Source organism: Gymnoscopelus braueri, assembly GCF_963280865.1.
Source record: "Gymnoscopelus braueri genome assembly, chromosome: 15".
Taxonomy (NCBI): Eukaryota; Metazoa; Chordata; class Actinopteri; order Myctophiformes; family Myctophidae; genus Gymnoscopelus; species Gymnoscopelus braueri.
In genome coordinates this window covers 33,271,045-33,296,048 of record NC_137620.1, presented here as the reverse complement: position 1 = coordinate 33,296,048, position 25,004 = coordinate 33,271,045, and the positions used below count along the sequence as shown (strand labels likewise).

At 41.3% G+C, this 25,004-nt stretch overlaps 1 protein-coding gene across 1 annotated transcript in view; it reads left to right on the top strand.

Moving 5' to 3' along the window:
• Window positions 1-4,657: 4,657 nt before the first annotated feature.
• Window positions 4,658-25,004, top strand: part of kcnip4a (potassium voltage-gated channel interacting protein 4a) — a gene marked incomplete at both ends in the record, with an annotated part of 52,523 nt that continues 32,176 nt past the window's right edge. Inside the window, one exon of the mRNA XM_080451375.1 lies at window positions 4,658-4,769. Within this exon, the coding sequence (XP_080307501.1) occupies window positions 4,658-4,769 (112 nt within the window). The remainder of the gene's footprint in view (window positions 4,770-25,004) is intronic.

Genomic DNA, 25,004 nt, shown 5'->3' with positions numbered 1-25,004 from the left:
TTGTCATGGTTGAAGGCACCCCTTGCTAGAGGTTACGGAGGGGAAGGCCGTGGAGGCTTTTATTCTTCTTTGGAGACACGGGTGGCATGTGGTGATTTGGGTGGGATAAGCTGCCATTGATTGTATTGTGCCGTCTGGAAAGTTCAGAGATGGTAATCAGTGCAGGGCAGGATTGCATCAGGGAATAGGCTTTTTTGTAAAAGTTTGTTTCTAAACTGCCATTTACCTTCGTAACGATACGAAGGTGAAACACTCAGCTGTAAAAGTCACATTTATATTACTTTTAGTAGTCTGGTGTTGTTTAAATCCTCAGAAAAATCATTATAGTAAAAATAGACCAGTGCCCTTTCGGCACTCGGGGACCAAACAAAGTTGGGAACGATGCAAGTTGGGAATGCAAGTTGGGAACAAACGTGAAGCAAAGCTCCACCAATCTGAAGCCGATGCCTACACCCCCCTCGAACGCACAGCGATTTGGCACGTCCTCCACAGACCTGCGGACAGACAGATACAGACATTTGTGGTTTCTAGTTTCTTAGAAAACATTGGTCCGACCAAATTGCACACCCTCGGGTCATCTGAGATGCAGATGGCAAGTTTAAAATCGGTCAGACGGTGTCTGAGTTATGTCCTAGACAGACCACACACACACACACACACACACACACACACACACACACACACACACACACACACACACACACACACACACAGGTTTCTGCAATTTATAGATATAGCTGAAGCATGGAGGAAGTGCAGTAGACCAGATATACTGTACCAATATCTGCTATTTTTCATTGCTACAATGTAGCTACGATCCTTACAGTAACTTGCAGATGTTATATGGCGTGGTATAAGGTTATGATTGGTCTGTCATTTTTAGCATGTTTGAATAACTCAACACCTCCCAGGGCCTGTATGTAGAGCCTATCCATCAGGGTAAAAGACTAGAGGGCCACTGCTTACAGTGTGTTGCTGTGTGATGTGGATGTACATGTATGTTCACTGATGTGGTGCCAGTATCCACATGCTGGCACCTCTACTGTGAATTTGATATGGCAGCCCATCAGACGTTCATTGAGCATTTGGGCGTGCACGATAAAGTCTCTGCTGAAGAGGAGAGCCCAGGAGGTCAGTTGACAAGTGGGATACTTTCTTTCTGTGGACTAAAACCACGCTTCTTCTCATTTATTATTACACAGCAAACTTTATGAAAGTTTATGAAACAGAAAACATACTCGATAAGATATATGCTGATGTATTATATAGATTGTATTATGAGAATGTAGATGCTTACTTTTACTCTAACAGAGTATTTCTACTTTCACTTTAAGCAGCACTATGTAACTTTCCTCTTTTACCTCGGATTTGAACCCGGTTTCCTGCGCAAGTGCTGAAATATTTACCAATCGGCCGATAGAGCCGGCCTGCTTGCTCGGGAGATAAATTGAATCTTGACTATCAGGTCAAAATTCGTGCCAGATCCTGTGTCAAGGTGAGACATGACCTTTGACCAGGGGTGTATTGGTGATTTCTTTCCGGCCAAACAGTATTTTAATGACATCACGCGCATGCACTGCACGCGCACGCACTGCACGCGCACACTGTGCGTATTTTATTTTGCCATGTTTGTATAGGAAATGTTTTTTAGCTTAGTTTTAGTCTTTTTAAACTAGTCTTTTTTTTAGTACTTTTAAACAGATTCAAGGAATGCCATGAATTATAGAGCTGAAACTAAAAGTTTGCTTTGAACGAGTATCTTTCTCTTACTTCGACGGTGGCTGAGGCATTGCTGCGTGCAGATAGGATACTGGCAGCAGAGGCTACTGAAGCCAAGATGCTGCATTGCTTATAGGACACATTTTCACACTCACATGTAAACCTGTTATGCAAAGTAGCCATTTGGGTAATTGGCTGGTGAATCTAGTGCAAGTGCGCGCACGCGCGTGCTGTGCTCTGTACCGTGCCGTACCTTGCGCGTGCAAAATTTACCAGCCACACACTGTCCTACTCCGTGTGTGTGGCCCCCATGACACCACTGCCTTTGACTCTAATATAAATGTCTCAATAGAAGAGCAGGGAGATAAAATACACAACCTTATCAGCTCAGGGACATGTGCATTGGTAGAGCAGACGTTTAGATCAAATAGAATAACTTGCAGTGCACATTGTCTTCACTTGCTCAATAGAGAAAACTTTTGGGCTGAAATGTTGCCTTAATAAAAGTGTTCTCTATTGAGCAAGTGAAGACAGTGTGTGGGTTATTCTATTTGATCTATAATTTCACATCAGAGTACTTTTCCCTCCACTGCTGATTTCACACAATTACAGCATGATATTCACAGTGTTTTTTTTATTATCTATTTATTTGTTTAGCCTTCTGTTGTATGAGACATCCATACTAATTAGCCCTCACATAGCCAACAGCCATGTAGATTACAATTTACAATTTAAATGAACTGGAATGACTTTGGTGTCCTTTTCAAAAACCACATGCTACTAAATTATGCATGTGGAAAGAGGGAAATATTGATGTTGTCCAGATTGGAACAAACACAGACAGATTAAATGTAAATTAATGTTTCTGTGGACAATATTCCTCCTTTGGAACTCGCAACTTTTTCTTCCTTTGATGAAATACAAGCCTCATAGGTATTGAATCATTTATTATTGGAGCATTTGATGAATGGTTCCGTCCCATTATAGTATAGTCAACTGTCATGTTTCAAATCATGTGCTGGGTATTGTGTTTGCACTCAGCTGGTTATGCCAATTGTTTAGCAATTGATAAATGGATTGATTGGTTTTCCAAAGAATAAACTGCCAGATGCCACACCAAGCTACTCTGCATTTCAGATTGTGTTCTTAAATGCCTCTCAACCACCTTTGTTCCAATCTGGGTACCCAGTAGAATCTGTCTTGAGAGATTACTTCTGTTTTTACTTGTTATCTATAACTATCCCCATACGGCCAGTAGGTGGTGCTATGTTCACTCTTAACTAAGTGTATTTCTTCTTTCTTTCACTCACTCATCCACTTATTTACACACAGACAATTTATACAAGAAAGAAGAGTGAGAGAAACAATTTATCATTACAAGAATGTTACATCTTGATGCAACCAAGAACACTATAGGCTAGGCTGATGAAGCATATTGAACACACAGGCTCATTCGAGGTCACTGCCATTGATTGGGTTCATGAGACACTTCATTTAAAGACAACTCAATGTCACTGAAATGTGTTGGATAGAGATTGAGAGGTACAGTATAGTATAGTGGAATTGAGTTAGAGTTGCCTTTTAAATTAAGTGTCATGGTGAACCCAATCAGTGGCCTTTAAATTAGCCAATGTGATCAATATGCTTTATCAGCCAGGTGCTCTTGATTACACATGTAAAGAAACATATTTAATGTAACGTTATATCGTTTCGCTCACTCTTCAGTGTCCTATTTTGTATGGCTCTGATAGGCTCTTTGCTTTAATCAATGTTTTATGAGTGATGTGATCTTTCCTTTTCTCATTGTTACAGGGGAATTAGTAAACGTTTATTTTGCAAAGTGAGACATGAATAAGGTTGGTTATTATCATGAATGAGCTTGTCATTATTTCCTTTTTTACATCTTGTTTGTTATTGTTGTTGTTGTTGATATGAATAATAACAAAGAAAAGAAGGCCCTATAACTGGCTACTCAGCGTACTTGTGAAAGCCACCTTTGGTTACTGCTGGTAGGATATTTAGAAGGCTTCATGGCCATTCACAGCAAGTCCACACCACAACTATAATGAAGACAATGGTGAACGATATAGTTTCAGTTATCGTTACAGTGCTTGATGTGTGAAAGGCCCTTTTATTATTATTTTTTATTTTATTTAACCTTTATTTAACCAGTAAAAACCACATTGAGACTAGAGTCTCTTTTACGAGTGTGAACTGGCCAAGAGGCATAAATGTTACACAGCTTCCCCAGTAACAATAAATACCGGACAATAACATCTTCTAGCGCTTCAACTCCCTCCTCTCCCTGCTGTGTCCCCTCCCTCTCTCACTGCCATGCTCATATCCACTCCCTCTCCCCTGCCCTCCCCTCTCTGTGAGGCAGACTGTGCCTGAAAGAGTGAGTACGAGAGAGAACCGGAGTAGAGTACAGCAGAGTTTGTGCTCGCTGGTTTTTCAAGCTCTCTCGCATGTCATTCGGGGGAACAGAGAAAAAAGTGCCAGAAGGGAAGAACGTTGAGGTTTCTGGGACAAGGCATTCATTCCACACCGAGTCAACAAATTCTTGGTGACTCCTGGAGATCAGGCAGATAGAACCTCTATGACTTCAGAATCTTCACAGACCTGAGGCAGGATATCGCTTCTTGACCTACTGACCTCGCTCCCAGCCCTCCCCCCCGTCCCCGTCCCATCCCAACCTTTGCCCAGACTGGATTTAGGGAGTGAGGAGCGGGAGGCAGGCGGGTGCCGCGGGGCGCCTGGCCCCTGCGTGTGGGCAGGCGCGGAGGTGGAGTGGACACTGGGGAACTGGAGCGCGGAGGGTGGCGGGGAGGGTGGCACGGCCGGAGTCAGCCCCGAGGGCGAGGAGGCCGCCTCGGGCTCCGGCGGCTCCGGGTACGGGTCGGGCAATGGTGGGGCGGACAGGCACGAGAGCGGCAACATGCTGAGCGTCTTATGGGAAACGGAGGGTTTGCAGACGGTGGGAATCGTGTTGTTGGTGTGCGCCTCCATCAAGCTGCTGCACCTGATGGGACTCATCAACTTCTCAGAGGGTAAGGCGAGTAAACGAGGAAGGTGCGTGATGAAGGAGCAGAAAGAGAGAGAGAGAGTGGGTGAAATGAAGAGAAGGCGACATGCCTTGCTGATAGAGGCAGATGCAATGTCTGTCGTGGAAACTGGTGTAATTGAAATGGCATTTCCAGTGTAAATGTAAACTGGGTCACCCTTTTGTGGCCAATGCTCTTTTGAAACAGATATGAGGTTTCTGAAATGGAAGTTGCACACGTGAGTAGGTCACGTTACAAGAGAGCGATTGACTTTATTGAATCTTATCTGTACTGCGCTGGACTGGAATGGTCATTGAATTACAAAAACAAACGTGAATGTTTGTTCCAGAGAGTTTGAGGAGCTTTGGGTATATAATCGTATCTTATTCACATTAAAGTCCCCCTTAGTTTTCCCTTCCAAGGCTTTGACTTTCTAAAACTGGTGTGTATGTGTTTATTAATAAAAGAAAAAGAAAAGATTAACACTTCAGAGTCCTAAATAAGGCGCCAATGAGATTCTCTGAAGAGCTCTCTGTGGCCACTAAGTATTACTAATGATAGCCTGTTAACGATTGTCAAGTCAATTGAGAAACAGAGTTGGCAGGCTGTGTGTGTGTGCGTGTGCGTGTACGGTACTTACAGTACTTACCCATTTGTCTGTGTTGCCATGTAAAATTTTGGTCATGATGAAACTTCAGAAGTACAAATGCAGTCATGTGTTGAAAGTGGAAACCACTGCACGACCCAGTATGTGTTCAAGCATTGTGTCGTGTACAGTATGCATGCTTGTTTGTTTGCTTTGTCTGCACGTATGTCCCTCGACTCTACCCCCTCACTCTGCTCAAAACTCGGTCATACGAGGTGTAAATTACGGGCCGCGAGTAGAGTACTCGGCACACGCGTCTCTGTGTGCACTCTAGGGGAAGCGGCCCCCATCATAATATGCTACTAAGTAAGGGCAGAGCCGGGTTCGTCAGGCACAGAACGTGTCAGGCCCTAAATAAACTGTTTAGCTTGGCCCTACCACAGTGGTCTCATTAAATAAAGTAGAGCAGCACAGTAAGCAGTTTGCCATCCGTCACGGCACTGTTTGGTAAACATGTTTTATCTCCTAATTAACATAATACATCAAGCGTCCCTGATGCCGTATTCCTAGTTGCACGACTGCAAGTAAATAGAAAAGTGATACGTGTATTAAGAGAGATATGCAGTTGGAAAACGCTGACCCCGACCTATGGTGGGTGGAAGATGTTTCCATAAGGTGCTGAAAGTTTAGCGTCTCCTGAGCTGGTTTTGTTCCCCTGTGAATCATTAAATGGTGTGCACTTTTAGAAACTGTACAGCATGTCTGGAACTTTGAGAGCACATCGTAAAAAACTGCTGCAGTTTCTGTGCATCTGTAAAAAGCAGCCAGTTGGAAATATAATGCCACCCCTCCCACACTGTCTCCTACTTGATGCTTGTCTAACTATCATATTATTGATCTGTCGCCAGGGAGGGCGATAAAGAGATCAAAGCCAATTCGTTGAGTTGCCATTCATCGGCTGCGAGCCGTATTCCACGCCACACGTCGGTTGTGTGCAATTACCTTCAACGTATCTGCTGTCTGTGCATGTGGTTCTCCCGACAGCCACTCAATGAAGAAGGATGCTAGACAATCCCAGTCACATTGATGAAACCATGTAGTCACTATAGCTCACATCTCTATAACCCTTAGGCCTCAGGGTATACTTGTGTATGTGTGTACATGTCCAAATATGAGATATGCATGCTTGTCAATACCTTTCGACGTGTGTGCACACGATTGATTCCTCGCAACGTTGCCCTGTGCCTCGCAGGTGAGCTCATAGCATTGAATCATCAAAGGAAAGTCGGTATGCTGCTGCAAACTGACTCCATGGAGAGCAAACGCGGAGAGCAAACTCTTGATGTATATTGTATACCTGTTTGACTTTACGGTAGTATAAACTTGCATCATCCCAGAAGGTGTGCATGTATCCAGTCAGTGAGACCATATAATAATAATAATATTAACTAGAAAATGTGCTCCTCGGAGGACAAGTCTCCGCCAGCAGACCCGTGCTATTTTAATAGCACGGGTCGTCTTGGTAGAACGGGTCGTCTTGGTAGAATGCGCGTGGTTTTTGGTGTTCTATAGGGGCGACTGAATATGTAGTGTCTGCATCTAAAAAATGTTCTTCTTGAAGCAATGTGTCATATGGGAGTCCTCGTAATTGACTGGTTTGTTCAAATGCTTGTTTGTCTTCTTCATCTTCATTGTCTTGAACAGTTTCAGCAGTTGATTGGTGTGTTTGATCTATGTCAGTTTTCTCTAGTGCTACATAATGTATTTGATCAAGGTGGCCAATTGTTACAGTATTAAGACTTCGGCCTTGTTGTGGGATCAATTAAACTCTATAGTCCTCTTCTGTGTTACTGTTGTAGATGAGTATGCTTTCTTAGCTTTGGCCTTCTGCGCCTTTGCTTGACCAATGTTAGGTGTTCTCAGAGGGACACACACACGCACGGACGGGTGATTTGTACTGATTGATCCTGTCTTACCTCACTTCAAAAATGTAAACAGCTTTTTGAAGTGACACACCTATTTATAGAATTTTATTTCGTCATACGTCCCTCTAGCCAATCAAAGGCATTGGTGTCAACATATTGTCACGTGGAGCTTGACCAATGTTAGCTTGGCTAGGGGCCATGCTCACACACGGCGGGACGAAGCGAAAACATACTCTCCACCTACGGCGGAGACAATAATACAACTCTTTGTGCTTTAAATACAACTGAGGAAATAAAATACAATTGGATCAGCAAGAGAATAAAACAAAAACACAATAATGACAGTGGCCATGGCAATTTGCTCAGGAGGTAATGGAGAATGGCCGACTTGCATTGCTTCCTCTGCCATTGGTGCGTAACTTTGTGTGAATGGGTGAATGTAATGCAAATAGTAAAGCGCTTTGGAGAAAGGCTCTATAGAAATGGACCATTTACCATTTATGTATGTAATGAGAAGAGAAATAAAACATTAAGAGTATCAAACATCAAACATCATTTCCAAATTTGACATTATGGAAAGGCCTTTCTGTACATAGGGTTAGGGTTAGTAGTTACAAGAAGGGATTAAGCCTGAGCTCCTCGGGCAGGTCGATCAAGAGTTGAGGAACCCCAACAGCAAAGGTACGGTCTTTGCTGTTAGGGTTTGTCTTCAGCCTCGACTCGGCAACAACCGGCAGGTTCCTGCCACAGGACATCAGGCTGCGCACATTCTTGTAAGGAGCTGTTCATTTCGTCGATTACAAACTATGACGAAATGTTTTCGTCAAATACCTTTTTTCACTGACCAACACTAAATATAAACGAAATAAAAACTAAGCTATGATGACTGAAACTAGAATAAATATATTGACAATTTCGTCAAAAAATAGAAAAGAGATCCAGAAGAACTAAAAGACAAGTCATTTTATTTTTGGTTGCGCTCGGATGTTGCGCTTTGAAAATAGCAGATCTACAAGCTCACAACGCGTCACGTTGCGCATGCAACCAAGCGTAAAATCAGCCATTGCGACGCCATCAAGGCCTGCCAAATTTATTTTTTTGATTTAGTTGTCTAAACATCTTATGATATTTAGTCGACTAAAACTAGACAAAAACTTTTTAGATTAATCAAATTTTACTAAAACCGAATGAAATTTTATTCAAAAGACTATGACTAAACTAAATCTAAATTTGCTGTAAAAATTAGCACTGGAGTTAATAGAAAAGGTATTTAGGGGGCCAGGACATGAAAGTAAACCGTAAAATCTTAAAATCAATCCTGAAACAGCCAAGGCAACGAGTATTCCCATTCATAGCAGTACACCCCATGAGATGAGCACAATGCTGAGTTTTCACAATTCACATATTGTCAATCACTTCTCCACAGAATGAGATTCATCTTCAGAAGTTTATTTTTATTTTTTTCCCTCCCATTTATGCTTTGACATTTCAGAAAATATTACATGATCATTGCGTCAGACATCGTTTGTCGCCTGCTCTCAGTAGTTTAATTATAAATGTATTGGAACAGATTTCTGTATATCTACTTTTGCTAACTATCCAATACCGCCTGAGGAAGAGTTTGAAATGCGTAGCATGCAATATGCATGTACGTCTTGCTACAGCCTCCTCCTGGCTGTAGCATGTTCTGTATAGGAAACAATCTGCATGCCCCGCTATATACCGCCTTCTCTTTCTTTTTTTTACTACGTTTTTTATCCCAAGATTTTGTAAGTTTTTCAGCCAGTGCCAATTGCCTATGTAATCCTAGGCGCTACTCTCCCTTTGTTAGCTTGGGGAGAGCCCAGAACTGAGCTCATGCCTCCTTCAATGCATGAGGAGCTAGCAAGCCGCTTCTTATCACCTGACACGTAGCACATGGAAGGAACATGTTATTCTAACCAGTTCCTTTCCCTCCATCAGGCACCCCAGCTGATCGGGGGGGGGGGGGGGGGGGCAGTATAGAGACCAGCAAACTCCACACAGAAAGGCCTTCTCTTGGCTGTAACATGGATCCTGCTTCCTGCTTCCTGGCTTCCTGGCTTCTATGCACTTTATAGCTTAAAGCTGCAATTCAGAACTTATTTTAACCAATCTGTATGGTAGAGCAGGGGTCTTCAACATGGGATCCGGGATCCCTAGGGGGTCCTTAGAGTTACTACAGGGGGTCCACCAAATCTTTGTATGATGGGGAACATTAGCCGGAAATAGCAGATCTACAAGCTCACAACGCCTCGCGTTGTGAGCTTGTAGATCGGCTATTTTTGGAGAGTTGGTGAAGAGGGAAAAAGAGCAGACCAACCAAGTACAGAGCCAACGGTCAAGTTGACTAAATATTAAGGGTTTAAAAGGTTAACTGTATCTGAAAATACACATGAATCCAACTATCTATGAAATCTATGAAAAAGTTTAATCTGCAACACAATTTTATACAATATGTAGTGGGGGTCCCTGCTTCATCTCTAACTTAGCTACTTAGCCTAAAAACATCCCTATGGTAGAGGATGTATATAACTACTGTTGGTGGTCTGCCTACCTACTCTTCCATTGAGAATTTTAGACCCTGGTGTCGGATAGGACACTACCAGTTGACGAGTAATACTGCCTGAAGCTGATAAGTGCCTTGGCCAAGCCGTGATTTCCTCATGAGCAGTAGAAATTTGGTCTCTTGTGTGGTAGACCCACAACAACTGGTATGTCCTACCAGGTTTAGTAAGACATAAAAAGGTACGGACTGCAGCTTTAATTACAGTAGATATTCACAGTTGTTGGATCTAAGGTGCTTCCTGCCTGGTACTATAATTTGTATGTTTTGGGGCCTGCATGGAAGCCAATGTTTTCAGTGACTAACTAGCCAGGCTGTCACAGCCTTAAGATTTGAATAATAGTTAAAGGATATTATGTGTGTGGGTGGCAGAACAGTCTGCTGAATGTTGTTGTTTGGGAGACTCAGTAATAAATTAGATATTTGGCCTTTGTCGAATCTGATTATCCGTGTCAGAGGCAGATTTGGCTGCTCTGCGACATCCTGTAAGCAGCTTGCAAAGACGTATAATGCAAAACAACCAAGTGTGCTCCAAAAGTTAAATATATTTATAACCTCCCTCCACGCAAACACTCACCCCCCCCCCCCCCCCACCATGATTTCACATGCATTTCTACGTAGACTTGAACACCCCACTGTGTTATTAGTGCGCTGTGCTGAGCGAGGTCTCATAGGGCCCACAGACTAATCAGTGTGTCAGAGGATGATAAATATTTCTCTGGTACAATCAGAGAACACGCACGCACGCATGCACGCACACACACAGGCAGGGATAAAAATGCTGTGTCAATTTAAACTTGCATGTTTGCAAAAAGAACATTTGAGAGTATTGTAGAGCAGATAACGATCCACTGTAACAAGGTCTATGTCGTCTCTGAGGATTTATGGCCATGCTACAGCGTTAACTGCCGCCCCTGACCAAGGTGAGGTTCGGTGGTGTGAAATGTGAGATTAAAAGCCCATTTGGTCAGCTCTTGCTTATTGGAAAGCATTGTGGTCTCTCCATGATAATCAAAGGGTCCCGTTTGATGGCGAGTGTCCTGCTTGGAACAAGTTGCAGTCAGGGTTTGATTTGCATGCTTAATCGCACTGCAAAAAAATCCTCTGGAAACATTCCAGTGTGTGTGTGGACTCCACTTTGATTATCACCAACACCGAAGCAGACGATTCATTGCCTGAAACAGCGGCCAGAGTCATCGCAGGACTTTGAGGATCACTAGAGGGCAAAAGAGCGCCTGATGGATCAAAAACGTCTAAGGATGAATGAATAAAACATGATTTCCGATAACAGTATTCCTCTGTAATGCACAAACTCAACACTGGCCCTTTGATTTATTTTGTATTACATCATTTTATGAATAATCTTTCAAATGATGATATTCAGCCAGCAGATTTTAGACAGATTATTGCATTAGTGATAAAGCAGGCCTGGGAGTTTGTTTGTTTGTTTGTTTTTTGTTCTTTTTTTAGAAAGAATGTTATTATCTGTTCTTCTATATTGTAGAGAGCACAGCTTTTTACGTTTTTCTCCCCTTTACTTCCAATTTAGTTGTTATTCTAAATCCCAATACCCCCCCACACTAGTGTGTCACTGCTGACCCATACAGTTGGTCATGTGGGAGGTTGAAGACTAGCATGTGTCTCCTCTGATAAACAAGATAAGATGCCGGCCACGAGGAGTTTCACTGGGAGGAGGTACAGTAATGCGTATGGAGGAATACTCTATATACGTATCTTTCTGCTGAACAAGCAACTTGACCAACAACTTGACCAACGTCCCCCCGTCCCCGTCCCCACTTCCCAACAGCCAATTTGGGTTTGTAGTACAGCAGAAAGGAACATTAGAAAGAATAATATATACACATATATACATATATACAATATATACATTCATATATCTATCTATCCGTCTATCAGTCTATCAGTCTATCAGTCTGTCTGTCTGTCCTTCTGTCTGTCATGACTCAATACAAAGTATGCGTACTGTATATAATAATTTTCCAGCCCCTGTAGAGACTTACTGTAGGTTGAGAGTCATTGTAGATAGTGAGAGTTATCTTGTTCAGGTTTAGATTAAGCATAAAGGTTATGTTGTATTGCAGCTTAGGCTAGCATGCTTTCTTTGCTAGAATAATAAGTAGCCTGTATTTAAGCTGGCATTTGTGTCCTGAGTGTAGTATAAATCACATTGTGACTTTATGGGCTAGTTTTTATGGAGTTATCAAATTGGAGCCATTGACGTTAATTACCTTTTCATTGTTCATGACACATTTTCAGCCAGGTTGGTCTTTTGAATTGGGGCGATTCATCACCTCTCTTTCTCCCGAAATTGCTTTGGTAATATCCAATGGAACAAGTAATTCACACGATCCTATACCACCAGGCAATTCTAATTTAATAGAAGTAGCTTTGGGTGATGGCTTGTATCGTACATTTTGTCATGAGAAATGACATGGTCGATGGAAACTCTCTTCGCAATTTTTCTAAGGTTATTAGAGGACAACTTTATCAGCTTCCCCACTTAGGCCTGGGGAGAGCGCCGACATGAGTGACTGCATGGTTTGATGGAGCTTCATAACTTATGGGTCTCTCTGGTGTCTTTGATCGCAATCATAGGAAGGAAGCACATGAAGTGAGTTCAATTGAAAGGAGGCAGACTCCCGACTCTCACCATCATCAATTGCAACTAAGAAAAGGCAAAGTATCACTTGAGGAATCAATATTGATGAAACCATCACAGATAATCAGTTGCGATGATGGCCGAATGTGAGATAACGATGCGCTTGAATGCAAGAGTGATATTGAGGTTGTTACTGAGACGCGTAGACTATTCTCAGAGATACGTTTCATTGAATGACCTCTGCTCAACAGCATTTGAGAAAAGAGTGTTTCACATAACAATAATTCATTTCATTATATAATGGGAACATTACTGGGCAAGGTGACCATGAATATGAAAGTACACCTGTTGAGCTGCTGGGGTTCATTAACTTGAAACCTCAGTGAAGGAAACCATAACGGTATTTTCATTCATAGACGAAGAAAAAATTGCATCATTAAAACGTTATTATAGTGCTTTCGATATGAAAAAAGTTCGAATTTTGTGCTCCCATTGAACCTTCTCAATTTTCTGCCTGGACAGCTTTGAAGCTCTGTATGTGCCCTAATGGAACTGATCCGCTATCTATTATTCAATCAAAACATTATACGTGTTGTGCTCATTCAGCACTTTCACCAGTTTAATTAACTATAGCTAAATGAATAGGCATGATGATGGCGCCACAAAATTCCAGCAATATCACTTTACATAAGTATGCCATGGTCATAGGTGCTCATGCATAATGCAGGACTATGCAGACATTATGAATAAACGAGGGCTTTTAGCAGTTTGTTTGTGTTTGCAAATGTTCAAGGCTGCTAAGAGCCTGTCCATTTACTGAAAAACATTGCCAAAAATCTATTATTTTTCGAGATCTGGAGTGAAAAAAAAAAAAAGATTTATAGCATGGATTCATGTTTGCTCCACTCTATTATAATGCCTAAACCTGTGTATTATATACAGTATTTATTGAGATAAGAAATGTGGTGAGAAATAGCCTGTGTACTCTCAGCAAACTTTTAAACCAGTGGGGGTTTCTTTGATACAAAGAATATTGCTACCCAGCAATGGAAAGTGCTTACTTGTGCGTACGGTGAACCAATTTAATTACCAGTGACTCATATAGCATGATATATAGAAACCATTAGCTATACACTGCTCCATTGTAATTTGCTTTGAGTCTGAAAGTTTTATTGAATTGGATATGACAAAGTGCCATGTATCATCAGCTGCCAAACCAACAATGCCAGGGAGCTCAGTTTGGACTATACTGTAGCCTATATATGACAATAGAAATGCCTACAATTTTGATTCCTGCTATCACACAAATCACTTTACTCCTTTTAGGGAAATTGGCTGGTGCCTCTGAAGTTCACAGCACATCAATCATCATCAACACCGTCAAAATAAATTGCATTGGAAAGATGTGAGCAAGCTTTGGCTTCAACCCTCAAGCCAATTGTGTTTGGCTGTAGCTGACTGACTATATTCACACGGTGGCCATTCTGCTCATACGTCATACTTGGGGGTATATGACAGGCTATGACATACGACTAAAGAGCAAAATGGCCACCGTTTGAGTATGGCCAATTGTTGGGTAACTCTCTGCATGTCAATTAGTTGTCACTGTCTCGGATCCCAAACTGTTGAAGTTTGGATACTGATGGAAGATTATTTATTTTTTGTTAATCACTTGAACCCTTTGTTGACCGGAGTCCCTCGGGGTCTATACTAGGCCCCTTTATTTTCCCCCTACACCAAGTATCTTTGCAGAATATAGACGAGCTTACACGTCGCTCCCAGCATAGGAACGCTACTACGCTAGGGTTCAAGTGGATAATGATGACAATGCATGTTCCATGACATCTACATGCAAGTTCAATATGAACTATGGTCCTGATATGTTCCCTTTGTTTCCTCCCTCCTTGTTTTTTTTATCATAATCTTTGAATGGATTCTGAGGACAGAGGTAATTAATTTCCACTCAGGGACAGGCTAGGTTTTTTCTTTTTAGACAGATTAATGTATTGCACTATATATAGGCCTACTTCCAAGTGACAAACTATTGCAATTAAAAGTGTAGATTACTGTTATCATGGCCGGTATGAAAGCAGCCCTCATATAGAAGCTTGGCACCTTGGCACTGCTCTCCATCGCAGTCAATCATACTCAGCTCATAACAGCCAAGGACAGCCTTTCATTTTGACATCCCACTGAAGAATAGGAATGCATCTGAGACTTAAAGGGGCAGAGGGGGGAGAAGAATAACCAACATCTTCTATAGGTGCTTATTTATTTCGTCCTAATTTGGTCCTGAGAATTTGTTGTTGTTTTTTCACCTTGTTCCAACTCTTTTCTTTTTTTTTCTTTTTTCTCTTTTGCAGCACATTTTTTACACATGTGCTGCAGTAATTTGCACAGATTATGTGTCATCGCAGTAATATAGTAAAATCTGGTTCATTTATGATATGATAATGGACTGGTACAGACCCACAAGAATCCATTTCTACATGGACCCTTTTAACATTTTTACTGTTATAAGTAACACTCAATATTTTGCTGTGTAGATGTCTTTGGCCAAAGCATTATTTGGCCACCAACAGAGCTGGTTTATTTTGTCATTATATACAGTACAATTTGTCTACTGTAAGGCAGGATCCAGTGCATGCTGACTAGCAGAGTATAATCAAGAGCTCTGTACAGTTTAGTCCATATCTGATGTAAGTCATTGTACTGCCAGTCCTTTGCGCCAGTGTCTCTGAGTGACTGATGAAGTTACACCATTGGTTAGCCCTTTGGCTTACTGTAACAACGAACCAGCCAGTCCTGGCATAAACACTCTGTATGCGGTTGTTACGGCCACAACTGCTAGGGGTGCTTTTTAACAAGCCCTTCAAAAGGGAAGTGAATTACTTATAAACATTCTATGGCATGAGTCTTCAACAGGGGGTCCGGGAGTTAAGAAATACTACAGGGAGGCCATCACATTTTTATGTGATATAATCTTTTTTTTCTTTCTTTTCTGTACATTTACTTGAACCCAAGCATCCCTATTCTGGGGGGGAACATTCGCCGAAAACTTTATATAGGATAAAGTTAAAGTCTGCCGAAGTTTACTTTCTAACAAGCAAGATTGGACAAAGTAGGGTAGTTCATACCATCTTATCATTTGCAGTGCTCTACAGTGTGTGTATTTCACTCGTATTTGCCCCTAACAAGATCATGTAGAGAGAGAGGGAGAGAGACTCCTTGTAAACACTTCCAGATTGCACTTATCTTTTACAGTCTATATGGAACACATTAATTTCTGACGAAAGAACATCTTGGTTCATAAGAGATGACAGACATCCTTGTATTCGTAATGGTGGATATAGCCCCTGTAGCTTATCAAATCATTTGATGATTTGATAAGTTTGGATGAACTTGTGCAGAGCCCCAGTCTGCAGTTTTCACTTCTGCTCTGCTCAGCAGTGAATCAAGTAGAGAGGCACTGGTGCTACTTGTGCTACCATAGTTCCAGTCCAAGCTTGGTTGGTCTATTAAACTGGCACAACCAAACCTCTACTGGAATAATAGGAAAACCTGAACATCACTGACTGATGAAGTTATACCATGGAAGTTACACTGGTTAATTCTTGCCGATTCCTGCATCTATTATTTCAAATTAAAACCACAGTATTTCATACATGGTCCAGCCATATGCTAGGTTCTGACCTACAGTATTTCCTCACTAATAATGACAAGTATCTGCAGTAATTTACCAAAATAATCACCTTTAGTCGAACTCCCCCCCAAGTTTTCAAAGGCAAGGCACTTTCACCTAGAGATGTTGTGTGAAGATTTATGGTCTTGGTGGTGTCAATGATTTTGCCTAAATTGATTTGGATCATACTGTAGATGGTCTAGACTCTACGCAGTATGACCCTGTCTTCCTATCCAAGTCAATTTCTTGCCTTTTTTCACGCCAGCCACATGGAATTGGATCCCGCTTTATTGAGTAACACTAACAGCAACAGCATTGGTCTCCTAGACTCCAATCTCAGAGCCTATTTGTATTTTCACCCTGCAAAAATAAGAATAAACGACTGATTTTATTTACCGCCATACTTTATCTTCTTTCAGACTTTTCCATTATAGAGCAGAGAGAGTGTTTTGGAATACTTGTTCAAGATATTGATTTGCATCTCTGCAGATCAAAACTCACAAGAGCAGAAAATTAATTGGAGACGTGACTTTCTGTTGACATCATGTAGCGTTACGTTTGCACATTATTTGTCATTGTGACGGAGCTAAGAGGAATTCATTGCGCAGGAGGAAAGTGAACTCACAACTTTCAGCATGCTCACTGTGCTGTGTTGTGAGCTTGTAGATCGGCTATCTTCGGTTGACTGGGATTCCCCAGGGGTCTATACTTGGCCTCCCTATTTTTTCCCCTCTACACCAAATCTCACCACAAGCTTCTTTTTTTTCTTTTTTTTCGACTGTCATGACATGCCCAGAGTAGGGAGGCTATAGGTCTGTATGGTTAAACAATCATATGGCATTATTCTTTACAGAGTGACACTAAAACATGGTGTGACATTTTGCTGTCTCCCAGTCGGAATTGTCCAGAAAACTGCTGTAAAGATACAGAAACGTGGCAGGTGTGCAGGAAGTGATTCTGGAACATTTGGCTCGTTTGATAATGACTCAATTTGAGCCAGTAGTGGAATGAAGCACATATGGGATATTTCTCTAGGGAAATATTGAGCAAATCAAACCAACGTCAACAAGTACATCACCACCGGCACTGACAGCCTGGCACCTACTGTATAATGTAGCATTTCAACAAGCCACAGCGTTTCTTGAATCCATAATTTGGCATTATGGCCCATGAGTGTGAATGTATGAAAATAAGCGAACAAATTCTGTTTGTGTGTCGATGGAGAGTCGGGAGCCAGGTGTACTCATGAGACAAACAGCAGTTTAAATGTAAAGTAATCGTCGCAAAATAAACGCTCCCAGTGTGTAAGGTGCCAAGGACACCCCCAGAAGAGAAGATTTAAAAATATATATATTCAACAGTATTAAAAAATGTCCTAACATTTTCAATATTTTTCCAAAAATGTTCAAAAATAGCAGATGTACAAGTTCACAGCGTGGCACGAAGTGATGCGCTGTGAGCTTGTACATCTGCTTGTACATCTGCTATTTTTGATTGTGATGCTATGTTAACTGCTTTTGCTGGGGACCCCCCTGGAACACCCCCAAGGATCCCTGGGGGTCCCCGGACCCCACTTTGAGAACCAATGCTGTGAGGAACTTAAAAGTTCTTAATGAATGTCTGTTACCTCCGTCTATCTGTTTGTGCTTGTCTCATAGCAGGATATCTTGAGCCATTTGGATATTTATACTGAAATTAATCAAATTAATGATTAATCTATTGGTTACTACTTACTAAACAAAATGTATCAAATTAACCAAGGCCCACGTATTTTGTTCCTTTGAAAATGCCTCTCATCCCCAGAAACGTATGTAAATGTTTACCTTCGCATTTTCTTGATAAGCTGTTCCTACAGGGTTTTTTAACACATTTCATTTTTGTTATTTAGATTAGATTATTTGATTAGAATGCATTTTCCCAGAGGGAGATTTGTTTTCAGTCCATTCAACACAGAAACACAGTAGCATACGACACAGCAAGATACAGATAAAGACAATAGAATCTCCTTAAATACATCTGTACCTCCTAGCACACAACATTGTGTGCTTTAAAAATGTTTAAGTCCTACAGTTTATCTCCATCCAGATGGCAGTAATGTGAATTGAAGTGAGGAATTTACATTGAGCAACAGATGAGAGACTGTATGTTAGTTAGCCAGGTAAGAGCAGACAAAACTGTGTTACACATTTACTCATTTAGCTTGAATGCAGATGTGCTCATGAACAGACTAACATAATAGTGTGTGTACAATATTATTGTACATGATGTTATATTGGTGTCAAGTCTTGTCATTTCTCTTCATCTTTGATGTTGCTTCAGCTCACTTGTTGTCATGTTGTTTAAAGGCCCACCCCTCAATATGTAATTCATTCAAATTTAGGGTCGATCGGATGATGAGTATACGTTTTTGGCATTCTTTCTAAAATAGGCCCCTCCTTTGAGTGGTATCCAATCGAAATGGAATATGAAAAATTGTTATGATACATCTTTATATCATGACTCCAGAGATAATGTGTAGTGATTTGTGTGAGTTTTGGAATACATTTTTTGTGGAAAATCTAGTTAGGCGGAAATGGGAGTGGCCTATATAGGGAGTTGTTGCATTATGATCCAAGGAATCCAGGGGGGAAAAAAACACAAAAAATGTGAGATTAGATCTACATAGACAAACGCTCGCTCACACACACACACACACACACACACACACACACACACACACACACACACACACACACACATGAAAACATAATTTCCGCCTCCGGCCTTCCGGCCTGGCAGAGATAATTAGCTGTTGTCACATAAAAGCACCTTCCCTTTTTCAAAACCTCAATCTTTATTGCTGACGTTTTACTCAACAGACCTTCATACAGAGCATACAAATAATCAACTATTAAATAATCATATCAGGACGTTTGAGATGATCTGAAATGCCTACTGTTGTCGAACACACCTGACCTCGTAGCATCTATTCCAATATTTATAAATGCAACAGCTTGCACAGCGATTTGCACTATACGATGGATCCCCTGTGCATCATGTCTGGCTTAACTCCCAGACAGACCTGAAAACAAGTAGGCCTACGTGGCTCAATGTTTGTAATTTAGAAAAGGATAGGCAAAGAACTCCCCTCTAATGTTGTGAAGTGGGTCATTATGGGTCAAAACAGTTGCACATCCTGTCAATTGCCTGTTTAGAAATCTGCCAGCTGAGCATGCTTGCCAAAAACATTGGTAGAACAGGTCAGTTTAATGTCAGATAAGCCACAAGAAACATGCCAAATTGGATACAATCCAATACTGGCCTAAATTCACCCATATTTCTTCATTGTTCTTTCACTAAATACTTTTCCTTCACCATTTCATTTTTGTACACTATAATTTCAGCTTGTTAAGCCCAGTCAAATTATTGTCCTCGTTGCAATCAGTATTTAGGCCTAAACACACAGGGATTAACACTCCCTTTCCAGCCAAGCCTTGTTATACCACCATGATGATAAATATTGGATTTACATTGCAAATTTTTAATTACCGTTTTTACAACCACCGTCCACCACCCTTCTGGTTTGCAATGATTAGGTTTAGATTTATTTTTGCCTGAGGGGATTTTGCTTAACTGCAGTTGATGTATTGATCAAATGCACATTTTTATAAGTATGCCATACGTCTATCCCCATGGGTGGATCAATGCTGTGACTTTCAGTAATGAGTTTTGACTTGAAGTCATAATCGAAAGGTTATTGAGTAGATTGAACGATCGCCATAGCATGTTCAAAATCATCAGATTCCACTTATATGTCTTGTGGTAAAAACACAATTTTTTCATTCTATTTTTCTTTATTTAAAACTCAAACAACGATCAACATCAAGGATAACATCCCTCCTTTAATCGTTCCTGGAATTGTCTTTTAATCGGACAGTGTTATAAGGGATTAGCAAATACAGATCACAGACCAATGATTATTGAATGCCTCTTTCAAACTGACACTCACAATAAGCTCAGGTTTAAAGCCATGCCTGCAATTACACGTTCCTCTGCCAGCCTCCTCCAGGGTATGTGGAGATGAGAAACCCAGCAGTTATGTGCATGTTTCTCCTGGTTAATTTATAATGCAAACAGGTACTAAAATAATAATGTAGTGGGATCATTGTGCTGAGAATCATACTCAAATCAAAATGGGAGCCATTTTCATTACAAGAACCATTTCTGCTCATATTCAGCTGACACTCTGGCAATATCAATCTGACAGGCTCAGGGCCCGCAGCGCTCTTTCACACCTTGACTTATTGTCTATGTAGCAATATAGTGCTATTGTATAGTCTGCCCTAGTGCCTGCAGCCATACAGGTATTGTGACCTATCCTGTATACTTTGCCCTTAGATGGACGGTCACAGACACAGCGCAGATTTGCGTTGGAACATGATACCATGAAGTTGGTGGTTCTTAGTTCTCTGTTGTCCTGCCAAGGCTCAAAGCACACTGTATTAGGAGTGGAGTGAGACCACGATAAGATCTAGTTGTCTAAAATGTGTGTGTGTGTGTGTGTGTGTGTGTGTCTACAAGGAAAACAACTTTGTAAGCTTCAGTGATTTAATTTTGATTCATTGCTGTAATAGGATTATTATCCATGTAGGGAATCATTTGTTATAGTAGTATATTTGTTATAGTTATGTAATAGTTAATCATAACAATAAACTCATTTTTGATTTGACAGTGCTACAGTATGTTTCATTGTCAGACTGCAGTCTAGGGTTGTAATTGTCACCTATTCCACAGTTCAAGGTGCTTGAATGAGTAGCTACAAACTACAGTGAACCAAATACCAAGTCATTACTCAAACACTATGTGCATTTAAGCCTGATCTCTTCCGAGGAGAGCAGAGGGTTTAAATGTTTAATGTAGGTAATAATCTCTTATTGAATACATTATCAAAATGTCCCCACTGGCTCTTTCACAGAGGTGAATTTTCAAATCATGGTCAGCCAGAATATTTGTCACATGCCTCAGTTTGTGTTGTTTGAGGCAATTTCTTTGGGAATAAGGATAAAGCGATCCTACTATATTAACCGATCGATTGTTCTCATGTAACCTCAATCACTGACAACTGAACTAGGTCTTGACTTAACCTAAATTGTGTTGTTTCAATCATAACCTTTGTAATAGAAATATAAAAATCACACCCAGTGTGAAGTGAGCGGTGCTATTTATGAGTTATTAGTTTCATGCCGTGCCGTGACGCCACAACATGGCATGGATCAATTCACACCTAGTGTAAATTGAGCGGTGCTTACATTTTTTACATTATTATTAATTTCATCATGCGTCTCGCTAGTCAATCACAGCGCGTCTGCGAAGTTTGAAGTTCATTTCATCATGTGTCTCGCTAGCCAATCACAGCACGTCCTGCAAAGCTTAGCCTATGGGCGTGTTTTCCACAGCATGGCGTCACAGCGAAAGACAAATTTTCACGACCGAAAGAAACTTTCACCACGGATGGGTCCTAAACCCTCTTATAGGAGCGGTTGCACCGCTCAAAAATAACAATAAATAATGGCATGTGGTAGAGGTGTGGCATCCAATGGGTCTTTTTTATTATTTAAAGGGGTTTTCAGATTTCACATCACCTACGGAAACGAGCGTTTCCCTTTCCCCAACAAGACAAGGCCAACGGCCTGGCAAGGTAACTCTAAAGAGGTCACAGAGATTTCAGGCAATTAGACTAAAGGCCTTTGCAGACAGGGTGCGATTAGTCAATCAGTTTTTACCGCATGCGAAAAGATGCACGAATCGAACGGGGTTCGATTGCATCGCATCGCCGCACGGTAAATTCGGAGCCGGTGTGCATAAGGTCATAGCATGTGTTCATTTAAAAAATGATATTGTCCGTTTTTTCCGTGCGAAAAATCGCACCCTGTCTGCAAAGGCCTTAAATCTCCCATTAACTGTAAAATGGCACCGGTGTCCACGCATGGTCAGACATTCCTCACTCCACTGTTTGTAAGCCAGCAGTCACGCTAACCTGTAACGACATCATCATGGGCAGGTGCAAGTTGAATTGTGGTCCATTGGAGTAGACGAGTAGTGGCCTACTTTTGTGCCTTTAATGGCCTGCCTTGACGGTGCCATGGTGCTAACATACCATCTCGCTGAAGTTTATTTGCACTCTAGTATGCAGGTTAGATCCTGTCGGGCTCTTATAAGAATGAGCCTCTTAGAATGAGGCCCAAGGGGCCCAATACCCTGATTCTCAATTTCAATTAGTCTTAATGAAAAAGTTGATAAATAAGTATGGGGATGGTGGTTGGGGGCTTTGGGGACAGATGAAAGAGTGGTTCAATAAATGCAATATGGAAGAGCTCAGAGCTAGTGTAGTAGATCAATGGGGAATATCAACCGTGTTCCATCTTGCCATAACTTGTGAAAGAGAATCGATGAAACTTGATCGTGTGTTACATCTACAGTATAGTTGAGTCCTGCCTTTGAATTTAATCACTTCAACAAGGAGTGCCAGTTCATGTTAAGTCTCAGAGGGTTTTCTGACAGAAAAGGCTTCAAGGGCTTTCTGACTGAAAGGGGGGCGCTTATTTTTTTTATTGAATACTATATTAGTCCAAAATGTAAATAGCACGTGCTACAGTCAGACATTATGGCTAAAAGGATAACACAAAAAAGTCCTGGGGATGTTTCCATTGTGGTCCTATGTATTCAATTAATCAACATAGCATAAAAATAACACAATAATAATGTCATCATCAATTTAGTTGCAAAACTACAAGGAAGAAGTTGGACCAATAGACTTTTGCACAAGGAAGAACATGGGCGTGGTCAAGTTTTTCTGGCAGAAAGCCTTGAGGGAAAACTTCTTTCTCCCTGTCGTTAGTTAGTGCACACGTCATTATGGATCTTGTGGGCGCGAGGAGCCAGGTTAGAATCCCGACCGTATCCGTCTTGTCCCGGATCTCTCTCTGCCCTTATGGTTTCCTGTGTGTCTATACACGGACCTATCTGAAATAAAGCAGGACATGCCACAAATAAATCTAAAAATAAAAAGTTAAGTCTAGAACTATAAGAGTGTAGGCTGGTCACATATCCCAGGACAGCTGAGTACTTTGCACTTTACTGAGGCTAAGTCAGCAACTTTGTGAAATCCCTAAGGGCAAAAGCTACCTTGTATGTAGCCTACCACCTCATTTCTGAACAAAGACCCTGCTAGCATATCAGCAAACTCATGTTTCATGATGTTTCAGCATAAAATTGGACTTACAGGTGCAGGTTGCATTGATTGGGATCAGCCGTGCATGGCTAACGAAATATGGCACTGTACATACAGGTACAGTAGTATAGATTTATCAGAACAATTATTAATCATTTTGTTTTGCCCCATAGACCATATTGATTGAGAATGAGCAGGGTTGGCTTTTCCTTCGAGAAAGGAAAAGCCAACCCTACTACGTTGCTATGATGGATCACTCCAATCAAAATTTCTGTGTGTGTGTGTGTGTGTGTGTGTGTGTGTGTGTGTGTGTGTGTGTGTGTGTGTGTGTGTGTGTGTGTGTGTGTGTGTGTGTGTGTGTGTGTGTGTGTGTGTGTGTGTGTGTGTGTGTGTGTGTGTGTGTGTGTGTGTGTGTGTGTGTGTGTGTGTGTGTGTGTGTGTGCGCGCGCGCGCCAACTGCCAAGTCTACAGACAGAACAGCTGAAACAGCTTGCTTTTCACTGCGAAACGGTTTAATGCGAGCCACGGCGGTATACAAACACTGAGCTTCGTGCAGACATGGGTCATATGCAGTCAGTGTATGCAGTCATATACAGTAGGTGCATATACAGAAGGTCCCAGGCAGACCTATGCTACGGTCTGCTATTGCATCATTTTAGACCCCAGCAGAGTGTTCTGCCCTTTAGGTTGTAATATGTATATATATATTTGTAATGATGACAGCATGCCACACTGCTTGTTGATATTCACTGTTCAAAATATTTGTCTCCGTATAGCCTGTCACTCTGGTTGCACCATAATGATGTAATGAGTCCTTTATTATATCCCTTCCCCACATTGCCCTGTGCCTTTTCATACACGTACACAACCCCAAAACATTGTCATCACTTGCCCCAGACAGACAGAAAGATGGCATGCCTCCCGAAGGAGATTTGGGCTCTAATGAGTGGACATTTCTAGTTAGTATTTTTATTTACTTGCGCCACTGTGTATTTTTGGTGGTTTCGTCAATGCTTTGGTGAAGACGGCACCAGGTAGCAAATGGCTTTTCACAATTCAAGGCTAGTTGCAGTGCGTCCCCCTTGGTAATTTGTTTTTTGCTGAGGTGTAAATTTTTACTCCACTCTCTTCTAACCCTCGCAGGGCATTCAATCTCAATCCCTTGTAATGCCTATAGGGCAAACTGTGTGAGGCAGTCTCTTTGTTACTGACATGTGAGTGTATTAAATACATCAAAGTGAAATGCCTGTGAATTTTCAATGAGCTAGCCCATACAGTGAGTTACCATCTGCAATTATGCTAGGAATCAATATTCTGATAAACCATCTGTTGCCACCAGCTACAGTACACGTTGTTCTCTCAAAGAAGGCAAAAGTGGGACATGACTTTATATTTGCATGCAATTTCATCAGCCCTTGCTCGATGTTCTCTTCAGGACAACAATAAAGAGGTTTTGACATATACTGTAGGCAACAATGTCATAATGATGCCTTTAAGCTATGACACAAAATTCAACAATTTAATTAACTTTGACCATAGTGAGTATGTGGCACTGGCGTGTCTGCTAACTCACAGGGTTAGCTGCTGTCTTTCATCCTGACATCATATCAATTTAGACAATACAGAAAGAAAGG